This window comes from Bos indicus, chromosome 17 (assembly GCF_029378745.1).
Source record: "Bos indicus isolate NIAB-ARS_2022 breed Sahiwal x Tharparkar chromosome 17, NIAB-ARS_B.indTharparkar_mat_pri_1.0, whole genome shotgun sequence".
Lineage (NCBI taxonomy): Eukaryota > Metazoa > Chordata > Mammalia > Artiodactyla > Bovidae > Bos > Bos indicus.
Genome location: NC_091776.1, coordinates 11,850,928 through 11,864,735, shown reverse-complemented (window position 1 = coordinate 11,864,735; position 13,808 = coordinate 11,850,928). Strand labels below are relative to the sequence as shown.

Here is a 13,808-nt window from a genome sequence, read left to right as displayed (position 1 = left end):
TTCTCCAGGCAAGAACACTGGAGTGGGTTGCCATTTTAGACAGTAGCAATATTAGAATGAAAAAGGCAGACAAGGGCACTCCTCTCTCAGAGCTTATACTTTAATGGGGATTGTCACACAACAGATAAATGAACAAAATCACTTTGATAATGATAACAGCTTTGAAGAAAACAGCACAGGTTGGTGTGATAGAAAGTACTGGGGAGGCACTCAGGGGAGGTCACAGAGGAGGTGCCATGTGAAGTGACATCCGAGTGACAAGAAGGATACAATCCAGTGAACACTGGAGGAAAGGATGATCCAGAGAGAGGACATGGCTAACATTAATAATACTAAGTATCACTAATATTAATAATACAAAGGCCCTAAGGAGAAACAGGTTTGATATGCTGTGTTGCTGAAGTGTGGTGAGCATGGGGTATGGTATAAGATGGGGCTGAGGAAGAAGGCAGGGCTAGGTATATAGGACTTTATGGCTGCAATAAGGTGTCTAGCTTTTATCCTACGGGCAACAGAAGACACCAGAGACGTCTTAAAAACAGGGAAGAGCTAGGAAAGAGCATGGTGACACAATGTGAATTTCATATTCTGAAAAGATTACTTTAGCTGATACGTGAAATAAAAACTTTAAGGAGATTAGAGAAGAAGCAGGGGGATCAATTAGGGCATAACTGCAGCATTAACAGGCAAAAGTTGATGGCATCTTGCATTTGGGTAGTGACAGTGAAGACAAAGAGAAGATAATGAATTCAAGATATATTTAGAAGGTAGATCCAATAGGATATGCTGATGACTTAGATAGAGAGAGAAGGAAGTGGTGACAAGAGAGAACTCTAGAAAAACTTTTAAATTCAAATAATGGTTAGAGCAGCTTCACAGGTGGCTCAGTGGTAAAGAATCCACCTGCCAATGCAGGAGACGCAGGTTCCCTACAGTCCATGGGATTGTAGTCGGACATGACTGAGCGACTGAACATGCAATGCTGCTGCTGAGTTGCTTCAGTCGTGTCCAACTCTGTGTGACCCCAAGGGCTGCAGCCTGCCAGGCTCCTCTCTCCATGGGATTCTCTAGGCAAGAGTACTGGAGTGGGTTGCCAAGCCCTCCTCCAGGGCATCTTCCCAATCTAGGGATTGAACCCAGGTCTCCCGCACTGCAGGCAGATTATTTACCATCTGAGCCACCAGGTAAGCAGCATACAATGGTTAGAGCCATTTACTGAAATGAGAAAGATTAGGGGAGAAGCACTTTAAGGATGGGGGGAGATCAAGAATTTTATTTTGCATATGGTCACTTGAGATATTTATTAGACATCCAAGATATGACACCAAATAGACATTTTGATATATGAGTCTGGCATTTGAGGAAGAAGTTGGTGCTGAAGATATCAATTTGGTAGCAGATGCATTTTGATGTCCCATAAAACCATGGGATTGGATAACTTTCCAAGGGAGACAAAGCAAAAAGCAGAACCTGCTACAAAGCCCTGAGACACTCTAATATTCAGAAGTTAAGCAGAGCAGAGAACCCACATAAAAGGAGCACAAAATATCTGGGATGGGAAGCAGGATCTTGAGTCATTTTTTGAGTGACTGATACAAAAAATACTTGTTGAAACATTTATTAAACATCTACTAGATGCAGAATGCCTACTGTGGCAGGAATCAAAAGAGAACGAAGGACATGGGCTTGAAATCAAAACTATTCATACAATGAGGTAACACCTCACAACTGTCAGGATGGCCATCAACAAAAAGTCTACAAATGATAAATGCTGGAAAGGGTGTGGGGAAAAGGGAACCTTGCTCCACCGTTGGTGGGAATATAAATTGGTACTGCCACTATGGAGAACAGTATGGAGGTTCCTTAAGAAACTAAAAATAGAGCTACCACATGATCCAACACTCCCACTCCTGGGCATATATCCAGAGAAGATTCTAATTTAAAAAGATACATGCACCCCCGTGTTCACAGCAGCACTATTTACAATAACCAAGACATGGAAGCAACCTAAATATCCAACAGATGAATGGATAAAGATGTGGCACATATATATAATGAGTATTAGCCATTTAAAAAAAGAATGAAATAAGGCCATTTGCAGAAACATGGATGGACCTAGAGATTATCATACTAAATAAAGCATATCAAAGACAAATGCCATATGATATCACTTATGTGTGGAATCTAAGAAAATGATATAAATGAACTTATTTACAAAACAGAAACACTCACAGACATAGAAAATAAACTTATGATTTGCTTTCAAACAAACAAAGGGGAAAGGTAAATAGGAAAGAAACATTAGGAGTTTGGGATTAACAGATACAATCTACTATAAAATAAAATAGATCAACAACAAGGATTTACTGTACAGCACAGGCAACTATATTCAATATTTTGTAATATAATAGAAAAGAATCTAAAAAATTATATATATATACACAATACACACATATCTGAATCACTTTGCTGTATAACTGAAACTAACACAATATTGTAAAGAAATTATGCCTCATTTTTTTTAAAGATATGGGCTTGGAATTTCAGCACTTGAGCTCTTTGATAGGGAGCAGAACCCTAACCCTTGACTTGTGGAAATTGGTTAAAAAAAAAAAACAAACAGGCTAAGCTTAAGGTCCCACTAGACTTACTGTCCTTTATGTCTGATGACAGACAGATGAACAGACAGGCTGTCAAGAAGAGTTCCTATTCTCCACGCACATTACAACAGTTATCAGTCTGACCTTGCAGATATTTAGATTTTTTTTCTTAAGATTTTTCAAGTGGATGTTTGTACTTTTTGACCATCTTTACCCAGTTCATTTCCCACCCCCAAAAATATTAAAAACAGAAGTGAAAGAATACCAAGGAAACAGAAATGAACTAACATGTAATAAAGACTGTGTAAAATGTATGTTGACACTTAGGGAATATATATTTACATATAGGCCATGTAAAGAGGGTGAGAAATAAGAAAAATACCCTAAGGAAAACAAAGGAAAAATGAAAGTCCCATTGAAAGGAAAGAAATTATAAACACTGAAGGTCCCCAAGACTAGAAACAGCTAAAATTGGCTTGCTGAGTAAGAAGCCAGAGAGGAAAATCAGACAGTCATTTGGTCACGATCAATCAGTATTTTTCTTGGGGATCGTAAGCTGCTGTAACAGCAGAGCTAACAGTCCCCGTACTGGAAAGACTGCACTCCGTCTGATCGCCCTCACAAGACTGGCTGCTGGCCCCCAGTAACCCGAGGTGCTCGGCAATCCCCTCACCCTCTCTGTGCTGTTCCCATCCTCCCCCCAACCTGTGGTCACCGTCTGGCTTGATTCATCTTCCGGATGATGATGGATGACTTAATTACGGAAATAAAGGCAAGAATCAGCTACAGGAGAGAAGCCAAATATGAACAAAAGGGCAAGGACGGAGCCCTTTCCTATGGTCTCTTAATAAGCTTTGTATTTCCCTATGCCCGAGAGGCTTGTGTGGATGCTTTTGGTGAGAGAAAAGAATGAATTAAGGGAAGACAATGCTTAGTTTGCACTCCTCTTACATGCCAGCAGCTCTGCTTAGACTTTTCATGTTTCCATATCTGTTCCTGACAACAATCCTGAGCTGCCTACCGATGAGGAAACTGTGACCCCCAAAAAGATGAGAATTTTGCCCACATTCAAGCAGCTAGATAGAAGCACAATTGCTACATGAAGCCAAATTTTTCTGACTCTAAATATCATTATTTTCTCATTATAAAACACCATGGAGTGGATTACACATGCTTAAAATATATTAATTAGAAACTAGGGACTTATACATCAACTATATTTCAATTAAAAGTTAGAAACAAAATTACAAAGTGAATAAATCAAAAGAAATTACATGAAAATAATCAGTAAAAACTGTATAATGAAGTTGTGATTTGGGGTGCTGTGAATCACCATTTTTTGTTGAGATTGCAAAAGTCAAGTAGCTAAAACTAGATCAATGGACTTTTCTGGTGGTCCAGTGGTTAAAAATCTGCCTTCCAGTGCAAGGGACACAAATTCAATCCCTGGTTGGGGAACTAAGATCTCACATGGCAAGCCACGACTAGAGGGCGGGCACACTGCAGCTTGAGAAGTCTTCCAGCCACAACTGCAGAGCTCGTGTGCTCTGGAGCCCACGCTCCACAACTAGAGAAGCTTGCACTGCGACAAAGACCCAATGTAGTCCAGAAAATGCAACAACCACCAACAAAAAACTAGGTCAAGAGAAATTTTGTGAACCATTGTTAGAAACCAGGTTAAAGGGTAATAATTACACAGCATGTTGGCCTGTTTGTGTGTGTGTGTTACGCACTCAGTCATGTCCGACTCTTTTGTGACCCCCCCATGGACTGTAGACCGCCAGGCTCCTCTGTACATGGAATTTCTGAGGCAAAAATACTGGGGCAGGGGTTGCCATTTCCTTGTCTAGGAGATCTATCTTCCTGACCCTGGGATCAAACCTGGATTTCCTGCATTACACACAGTTTCTTTACCAGATGAGCCACCAGGGAAGCCTGTAGGCCTGTTTAGAATGAAATAAAAATTTACATCTACAAAACTACACAAAAGAAGAATGAACACACACACACGTGGGTGCGCAAGCACAGCCCACAATCATTATACTGAGAGTAAGTTGAAGGTGTGATACACCATTAATACTTTAGCGTGTGAGTTGAGTGAAAGTTGCTCAGTCCTGTCCGACTCTCTGTGACCCCATAGACTATACAGTCCATGGAATTCTCTAGGCCAGAATACTGGAGTGATCTTCCCAACCCAGGGATGGAATCCAGGTCTCCCGCATTGCAGGCAGACTCTTTACCAGCTGAGCCACAAGGGAAGCCCACTTCAGTGTGCACCTCCTAAAAAACAAGGACTCTCCCCTATATAACTACAGTGCGTGTGTGTGCGTGCTTAGCCGCTTCATTTGTGTCCGACTCTCTGTGACCCTATGGACCATGGCCCGCCAGGCTCCTCTGTCCATGGGATTCTCCAGGCAAGAATACTGCAGTGGGTTGCCATTTCCTTCTCCAGGGATATAACTACAGTAAAACATGCTAAATCAGGAAATTATCTTGATAATAATATTACCATCTACCATCAAATCCAGTCCCATCAAATCTCACCAACTATCCCAGTCTAGAATTCTATATTTGTACTTGGCTGCTTATCTGGAACTATTCCTTAATCTTCCCATGCTTTTTCATAACCTTGGTATTTTTTGAAGCATACAGCCCAGTTATTTCCGTTTGCCTCCGTTTGGGTTTGTCTGTGTCATTCTCGTGATTAAACACAGGTGAGGCATTTTCACAGGGATGTGTCCCAAGTGAGCTACACTCTTCCCAGTATACCACGCCCAGCAGCAATGATGTCTATTTGCCCCATGACTGGGGATGTTCACTTTGCTCATTTGGTTTAAAGGTGGTGTCTTCTAGGCTTCTCATCAGTGAAGTTACCATTCCCTTGTTAATTAAAATACTTTGAGAGTACTGCCATGCTCTTCCTTTATTAACTTTCATGAGCTACTTTTAACCTCCATGGATGATTCATGCCTAAATCAATTATTAGTATTGCTTCTATAATAGTTGCCAAGTGGCAATTTTCTAATGCCATCATTTTTTTAATTTATAAAAGTTCATAGCCTGGGATTCTTCTCATCGATTAGCTGATTCACTTATTTATATCAGTATGGACCCTTGGGTTCCTATTTTATTCAGTGTGGTATACTCTTTTCCTATCATTTATTTTGATGCTAAAATAATTATAGATTTATTAGAATTAATCTAGAATTATTATGTCCTTTCAGGTCGGCTCCTGTGTAACTTCTGCCATGGTCTCATGACTTTTTTTTTTTTTTTTCACTTGTTTAAATTGAAGTATAGTTGATGTATAGTTTACATGTTATAGGTGTACAGAATAGTGATTCACAATTTTTAAAGGTTAAATATTCCATTAATACAAAATACTGGCTCTACTCCATGTGCTGTACAATATATCTTTGTAGCTTATTTGATACATAACAGCTTATATCTCTTAACCCCTTACCCCTACCTTGCCCCTTCCTCCTTCCCTTTCCCCAATGGTCACCACTAATTGGTTCTCTATACCTGAGTCTATTCTTTTTTGCTGTTATATTCATTAGTTTTTTTTCCCCCAAATTCCACATATAAGTGATATCATACATTTCTGAGCACCAGTTATCCTCAGTTTATTCATGTCCTCATACCCACTGCATGCAATCAATATCCTGGCCCTGCCAGCCTTGATGACCCCCTCAGTCTTACCTCCCACCCAAAATCTCCTCAGCTCGACCACTGACTGACCCTCTTGGTTCTGACCACCTCCTGAGTCCTGGATCCACAGGTTACCGCAACCCCGGCTGCCTCAATGGGAGGGAAGGGAACCCAAATTATGTTTTAAAGAAAAATACGAGGAAGAAAGAAAAAGACAAGGAAAGGAAGAGGAATAGGAGGACAGGAAGAAGAACCCAGCCTCACTCTTGAATGATTATTTGTGAATAATCTCGGGCAGGGGCAGGGGGGCACAGGGCATATCACTTTCTCACAGCACGTGAAGATATTCCATTATATTTTGTCTTCTCTCACTGCTTTAGAGAAGTCTGCTGTGACTAGCTGTGGTTGTTGCTTCAGAAAGCTGTCTTTTCTCTCTGACTGTTTTGAAGATTTTTCTCCTTGAACACTACCTACAGAGGTTAAGAGCACAAACTTGGGAGCTAGATTATCTGGGTTCAGATCTCGGCCTGGCCACATAGTAGCTGAGTGACCTTAAGAAAATTTAGTAACTTCTTTGTACCTTATTTTCCTCTTCAATAAAATAATTGTGAGTTACTATCCATAAACAAGTGAGTTAATATGTATACAAACTTCTTCGGCGATAATCTGGCACAAAATGGCACTGAATAAGTGTTTGCTAGTACTACTAGTAATGGTTGCGATTGCAGTGGTCTGGATTGTACTGAAGTTTAATTTTGACGTATTTATATTTATTCTACTTGGGACTCGGTGAACTTCTATCTAGGGATTATATCTCACTAATTCAAAAGAATTCTCTCCTTCCAGAGCTCCAATCTGAAACAAGCTTTTACATTAATTTCTGGGCCCGTAAAAATAGTATAAATTCATATCTCAGAACCATCTACAGAACAGGCTTGGAATTTCCATGGTTCACAAGACATTCTTTTTCTTCCATTCGAACTCCCAGCCTATGACAACACTATCACTTATCCTGGCCAAGAAGTACGGGTTTTTCTAGTATGTCTTTCACTGAGGGGGCACTTCTTAGGTTCCCAAATTTATATAATGGTCTCAGTTCTAGCTAACTGCCTTGAATATGCCAAAACTGGCATCCGGTCCTATCACTTCATGGGAAATAGATGGGGAAACAGTAGAAACAGTGTCAGACTTTATTTTTTGGGGCTCTAAAATCACTGCAGATGGTGACTGCAGCCATGAAATTAAAAGACGCTTACTCCTTGGAAGGAAAGTTATGACCAACCTAGATAGCATGTTCAAAAGCAGAGATATTACTTTGCCAACAAAGGTTCGTCTAGTCAAGGCTATGGTTTTTCCTGTGGTCATGTATGGATGTGAGAGTTGGACTGTGAAGAAGGCTGAGCGCCGAAGAATTGATGCTTTAGAACCGTGGTGTTGGAGAAGACTCTTGAGAGTCCCCTGGACTGCAAGGAGATCCAACCAGTCCATTCTGAAGGAGATCAGCCCTGGGATTTCTTTGGAAGGAATGATGCTAAAGCTGAAACTCCAATACTTTGGCCACCTCATGCAAAGAGTTGACTCATTGGAAAAGATTCTGATGCTGGGAGGGATTGGAGGTGGGAGGAGAAAGGGACGACAGAGGATGAGATGGCTGGATGGCATCACTGACTTGATGGATGTGAGTCTGGGTGAACTCCGGGAGTTGGTGACGGACAGGGAGGCTTGGTGTGCTGCGATTCATGGAGTCGCAAAGAGTCGGACATGACTGAGTGACTGAACTGAACTGAACTGAACTGACATTTCATGTAGGTGCATGGATTTGTTGTTGTTTGGTCGCTAAGTTGTGTCCGACTCTTTTGCCACTCCATGGACTGTATAGCTTGCCAAGCTCTTCTGTCCAGGGGATTTCCCAGGCAAGAATACTGGAGTGGGTTGCTAACGCCTTCTCCAGGGGATCTTCCTGGGTCAGGGACTGAACCCGCATCTCCTGCATTGGCAGGCGGATTCTTTACCACTGAGCCACCAGGAAATACTTAGTACCTAAATATGAAGGTCTGTAACATTCTTACATGTACAACTTTGGCATTGACGATTGTCCTTTTGACAGAAATTCTGAGAACTCGAACTGACCAGTTCTACCAAGAGTAGGCTGAACAACAAAATGGTTTATCGTTGTGGAATCTGAAGTTAGAAAGATGTAAGTTGAAATCTTGACTTCATCACTTAATAACTGTATCAATGTGGGGGAGAGAAGAACACTAACACTTTAAGTTTTACTGTTAGGACAAATATAATACAAACATAATACCTACTAAATGTTTAGCAATAGCTCCAAGTCCAGGGAGCTGTGATAGCTGGTATTACTGCATGCAACAATAATAAAGAAGTAAAGGCTGATTTATTTCCTTGGCTGCGTCAGGTCTTTGACGCGGCTCATGGAATCTGTCTTGCGTCATGTGGGATCTCTATGGCTGTGCCTGGACTCTCCAGTTGTGGTGTGAGCTCAGTAGTTGAGACACATTAGCTTAGTTGCTCTGCAGTACGTGGGATCTTAGTTCCCTGAACAGATATTGAACCTGGATCGCTTGCAATGCAAGGTGGATTCCTTCCACTGGACCACCAGGGAATGCTCTGCTGTTATTATTTTTAAGTGTTTCTGTTATTATTTTTAAGTGTTTTCAATTTTGCTTCACACTGCAAAATTACCATCTAAAAAGACTGTATCTACATACACACCTACCAAGAGTGTGTATTGCTAAGTCTTTCCAGTCTTGCCAATAATAGGTCTTGTCAATCTTGTTCAACCTTCCTAATTTTATAGACGGAAAACACTTTCATTTGCACTGATTGGCACTGTGGTTGTACATCTCCTAGGTTTATTGCTCAGCCATGGTGGTTCCTCTGTGAGTGAGAATTAAAGATCTTTGCTCATTTTCCTCCTGGTATATGTATTTGTTTCTTCTTTATCTGCAAGAATTCTTTATACATAAAATAAAAACATCCTTGAGTATATTTTGCCTGGTAGTTACAATGAACAAACTGATACTGTAAGCATTTTTTTTTTTTTTACAGAGGATGAATTCACTGACATCACTGTGAGAATAAACCGAGGAAGAAGTCTTCAGTGAAGTACTTGCAGTGGTATTGGTTATTACCAATCTTGCTTGCCAGACTCATATGAAGATAGCATATGACCTCATCTTCCTTTGTAAGTCAGACTTGACTTCATCTTGCCTAATCAGCACAAAATTCTGTTTCTATAGGATGTCCCAGAGAACATAATCATAATAAAAAAAAGGAGGCTTGTTTAGCATACTAACATTTACAGTTACTTAGGATACGTTCAGAGTGTACAGGAAGATCTGCTACATCTTTTCTTTTCCTTGAAAATAAATTCGCCCCAAGCTTTTAAAAATTACTTTTCTGTCCCTGTTAGGTAGCTCCACTTCTTATATTTCAAGAGAGTTTTAAGAATTTCCTTCCAGCTTCCCATTTCCAGATCTAGCATCTTGGTCCAATTTCTCCTTACCCGTGCCACTCATGATTTGATAGATTTCTACTTCGCAGGCCAAAGAGTCCTAATCTTTCACTTTGTCCTCATATGTCAATTCCTCTTCCCTTCCTCCTACTCCTCTGATCATTTTATAATGAATTGGTAACCACAATAATGAAATTTACAGAGAAAACTAAATTTTGAGATGCTGCCATAACTAATGGAGTCAGAGAAATGATGAAAAGAGCTTTAATGAGGTTTGAGGTATGGTTGGAATATTACAGATTGAAAATCAATTTGGAAAATGCTGTCAGCTTCATCCACAGGGGGGAAATTACTTAAACACACATATCGAAAAGGGTAGGAGTAACTTTGAAGGCGATAAAGAACTGAGAATTATTTTATAATACAGAAAAAGAGGGTTTTTTTTTTTCTTCTATCTATTTATCGTCTATTGCTATTTTGCCATGATTAAAGGTGGGCTTCCCTTGTGGCTCAGCTGGTAAAGAAACTGCCTGCAATGTGGGAGACCTGGGTTCAATCCCTGGGTTGGAAAGATCCCCTGGGGAAGGGAAAGGCTACCCATTCCAGTATTCTGGCCTGGAGAATTTCATGGACTGTATAGTCCATGGGGTCGCAAAGAGTCAGACATGACTGAGTACTTTCACCTCACCTCAAAAGTCTAAGTAGGTAAATATCAAAATACCTTGGGTATTCAAATTCTGGAAGGACTAATAAATAATTAAGCATTTGACTATTATAACTAGTTTACTCTTAACACTACATAATGTTGAAGGTAAAAGAGTTTTATGGCTTCTTTGTAAGATCGCATACAAAAACACTGCCTAATTTTGGTCATCTCATACAACACATTTTATCTTCCTCAAGAGAAAAAACTGAATTTTGTGAACTCTGAATTGATGGATATTTTACAGAAAAACATACCTTTACCATAAAACCATTTATGCCATCTACTGCACGTACTGTAAAGCACCATACACATCAAAGAGAAATTACTGCTTAAACAGATTATCAGGTCGTAGAACAATTAGAAGTTGCAGTTCTCTCAAAATAACTCTAGTGAGACCTGGAAAACTGCTTCAAGCCTGGGCTATTTAAGCATTCAACAGATTCTCTGTATTTAATCTTTGAAAATTAGATGAAAGCTATGGCCTTTCTCTCTAGAAAAACCCATATACAATTACAGAATACATTTTGAGTATAAATTTTCAGAATGTACTAGGACTCCAAGTCTCCAGGCTAAAAAGTTCTTTCTCTAGAGGAAATTTGGTTTTTAGGACTATCACTAAATACCTAATATGCAAACCAATCCGTTTCTACCTTAGGCACTCCATCTATTTCTTTTGCAGCATAGAAGAATTAGAGCTTCACTGTAGGTTTCACCTTATCCACAAACTCTTTATTAGTGCTTTGCAGAATACAGCCTTGTCAGCCTCTAAAACTCACTACTGGTGCAGCTTCTACCTGATCTCCACTCTCAGCTACAGATAACTTCTAAGGAGATCCCGAGTGACCACACTGGAGACCTAATAATTTGACAGAGCAGCCTTGGCAGTTTGACACATAAGCAGCCAACGGCCGCTGATCTGCTTAGTGCCTGGTTCCTAGGGCCCTTCCTAAAATGCAGTTCTGGTCTCTCATGTATAAACTTGGTTCATTTTCATGATTCTTTACAAACTGCCAAGATAACTCAATGTATGCAAAGTCATATTATCACAAGTGAGGCTGAAAGTATGCCTGAAAAATAGAAGTCAAGTTTCTAGTTCCAAGACTCTTTCACAGCATATATACAAGTTTCACTATTAAAGGGGCGGTTGGGGGGGCGGGGGGGGTAACTTCCAAGAGTAACAGATACACATTTATTCATATCCAAACACAGTATATTCCAAGATCAAATAAATACAACTTATTTAAGCAAACAGCTATTGTGCCAGACTGTATCATTGCTACCTAAAGGCCACTCTGTCCTCTTATATGCTAACAGAGCTCTGTTTTCTTAAGAACAACATGTCTAACCCTGAATGTGTCTCATGAATAGTTCAAACTAGTCATTTCCAACCAATATGAGTCTTTCAAAAATATATGTGTGTGTGTGTGTGTGTGTGTGTGTGTGAAGTCCCTCAGTCATGTCCGACTCTTTGCAACCCTGTGGACTGTAGCCCACCAGGCTCCTCTGTCCATGGGATTCTCCAGGCAAGAATACTGGAGTGGGTTGCCATTTCCTTCTCCAGGGGATCTTCCCGACCCAGGGATTGAACCCGGGTCTCCTGCTTTGCAGGCAGACGCTTTATTCTTATAAATATATACATTTATTTACTTATTTATTTGGATGTGCTGGGTCTTTGCAGCACATGGGATCTTGGGTCTTCATTGCAGCATACAGGATCTTTAGTTGTACCATGAGAACTCTTAGTTACAGCATGTCAGATCCAGTTCTCCGGCCAGGGATTGAACCCAGACTCCCTGTGCTGACAGCACAGAATCTTAGCCACTGGACTACCAGGGAAGTTCCACCAATATGAGTCTTAAATGTACCATAGATAGAGAAGATATTCATCCCCTGACCCAACTCTCAGGGCAGAAGGGGCAGGACCTAGAGCAGCAGGAACACTCTTTTTGCCCCTAGGATGTTGCATTCCTTATGTGTGTCATGAAGGGAAGGGGTCAAGAGGCATAGGTCTAAGCCAAACTCTGTTCTTTTGATACCCAATTTGTCTCCTTTCCTTACAGCAAGCAGTAACCCTGTGACTGAGATCACAATGAAATATTAGAGCAAGTCTGCTGAGAACCTCTTGGGAATGTTTGTTCTTACAAAGGGCAGAAATGAGAAGAAAGCTTCCCAGCAGTGTCTTTCCCTTCCAGTCTACCTTGAACAAAGGCATGGTGCCTGAAGCTGCAGCAGCCAACTTGCTACCAAGGGGTCACAAAGCAGGTATGCTGAAGCCTTTTGTGTTTGGAGCCAAAAAAAAGATATCTTAAACCTCTACATTTGCACAGACAGAGTCAAAATTTCAGCAGTTCTGAAACGTTGAGTCTCAACAGAGGAAGGAAGGAAGGGAAGAAGGAAAGAAGAAAGATAGAAGGACATCTCTTGTTCTTAGCTTCTTCACCTTTCAAATGAGGCGTTTATGTTTTCCTGCCTATGTCGAGGAATAAAACATAAACGTGATAACACAAACATAATAAAGCCTCTTTGGGTGTCCTGAAGTGCTCTGAGTTCACAAAAAGCAGGTGTTTTGACACCAGTATCAGTCTAGTATCAGTGCAGTACTCTGTAGCAAGGTCAACCAACCCCTGAGACCAAAAAACAAAATGAACCAAAATGAAGGTAGAAATAATTCCATGAATTGTGGTATTTCCCCTAAAATGTAAGTCTGCTTAAAATTACGTAGTAAATGCTTAAAAATATCGCAGCTCTACCTTTTAAAAATCAAGACCCTTAATTATAAGATTAGAGAATAAATGGTTTATTTTTCTTAAGTCTTCTTATCCAGTAAGGAATAAGGGACACATGCAGGCACTTAAGAAATATTTCATGGTGAGGTTGATGGTAATGACAGTTCGAAAGCCACTTTCACATTTATTTGTCTTTAGTGGCTTTGATTATAACAAACATGAAAAAGAAAAACAATTGCCAGTTTCTGTTGTTTCATAGTGTCCCTTAAACCTGTGAGTTATCTGTTCTAAGATTTTTTTTTTTTTCCATACAGAAATGTAAGTCATTCACTTGCAGGAATAAAACTTACAAAATGAAGTTCATTTTGCTTGTCAAGTGCAGATAAAAGGAAGAAGGGGAAGAAACAGTTTAAATGTAAAAGGCACCTTTTCCCTAACTCCTGAACTAGTTCACACAATACAATGAATAATTGAACTGCCTGAAACTTCATATGTGCAGAACGCTGCATGCAGACCAGCGGTATTTTCACTTCAAATTTGTATAGTCTTTAGTCAACATGCTTCATCTGCATTTCTAACACCTGCTTCAGTCAGCTGTGAAGTAGGCTGTTATCTCTATGGCTGTCTTTTATCTTCACTCTGTCGCT

General features: G+C 40.2%; 1 protein-coding gene across 9 annotated transcripts in view; it reads right to left on the bottom strand.

Moving 5' to 3' along the window:
- Positions 1-13,808, bottom strand: part of SLC10A7 (solute carrier family 10 member 7) — a 323,368-nt gene that overhangs the window by 169,100 nt on the left and 140,460 nt on the right. For 2 of the 9 annotated variants that reach the window (XM_070769033.1, XM_070769032.1), the window contains one exon: positions 1-13,808. This exon is cut by the window's left edge and continues 56,882 nt beyond it. The exons of the other annotated variants lie outside the window; for them this stretch is intronic. Coding sequence is in view for 1 of the 2 variants with exons in the window: in XM_070769032.1 (XP_070625133.1) it covers positions 13,752-13,808 (57 nt within the window). In the remaining variant the exon portion in view is untranslated. 9 annotated transcript variants of the gene reach the window in all.